The sequence below is a fragment of the Nanorana parkeri genome, unplaced genomic scaffold (genome assembly GCF_000935625.1).
Source record: "Nanorana parkeri isolate BGI_ZX_2015 unplaced genomic scaffold, ASM93562v1 scaffold2031, whole genome shotgun sequence".
Lineage (NCBI taxonomy): Eukaryota > Metazoa > Chordata > Amphibia > Anura > Dicroglossidae > Nanorana > Nanorana parkeri.
The window spans coordinates 148307-149060 of record NW_017308299.1 but is presented as its reverse complement, the minus strand read 5'-3'; the positions used below and the strand labels follow the sequence as shown (position 1 = coordinate 149060).

Sequence of the window (754 nt, the reverse complement as noted above, 5' to 3'; positions counted from 1 at the left end):
TGAAGCACGGCTGGAATGAGTTTCAGGTGGACGGCGCCGAGCAGGTCTGGAAGAAGTACCTGGGACAGGTGAGAACTCTCTGTGATCCCGACAATCGCATCCTATCACAGGAACCCGATTCAGGAGGACTGCAGCCTCTGGTCACATGACTCTCTGCTGTCCCTGCGGTGGGGTTGTATGGGGGGGGGGATGGGATCTGATCGATCGGAAATCAATATATTTTCTCTCTCTCTTTCAGTTCACTAATCCGCTCATCCTCCTCCTGCTCGGCTCCGCCCTCGTCAGCGTCATCACCAAGGAGTACGAGGACGCCGTCAGCATCACCGTGGTGAGTCGATGTAGTTCCGGCGGCTGTTGTGTAGCCGTTTCCGCCTCCAGTGCTTCTCAGCCAGTGTCCTGGGGGGGTGGCCCTTAGTCCATATGGGGCCCCTACTGTTCCTGTGTCTCAGGAGCCCGGTGGCCCTGCAGTGGATGTCCTGCGATGAGCCGGATGTCAGAGGCGCAGTTCCCTCTCCTCCTCATTCCACGTCTGTGATGTGAGGGGAGATTTCAGCGAGGGGAGTGAGACTCTGTAGCACTGGGAGGACTTTGTTCCCTGAACAATGTGACCCCCCGGAGGGTGTTTGGAGGAATCGTCGTGCCGAGCCCCCATTGTTCTTGTCTGGCCGATCTCTGATTTGTTTTCTGTCTCTTCTCCCTGCAGGCGATCCTCATCGTGGTGACGGTGGCCTTCGTGCAGGTAGGACATCTGCGA

General features: G+C 57.6%; 1 protein-coding gene across 1 annotated transcript in view; it reads left to right on the top strand.

Moving 5' to 3' along the window:
- Positions 1–754, top strand: part of ATP2C2 (ATPase secretory pathway Ca2+ transporting 2) — a gene marked incomplete at its 5' end in the record, with an annotated part of 28360 nt that overhangs the window by 6866 nt on the left and 20740 nt on the right. Inside the window, one exon of the mRNA XM_018572439.1 lies at positions 704–739. Within this exon, the coding sequence (XP_018427941.1) occupies positions 704–739 (36 nt within the window). The remainder of the gene's footprint in view (positions 1–703; positions 740–754) is intronic.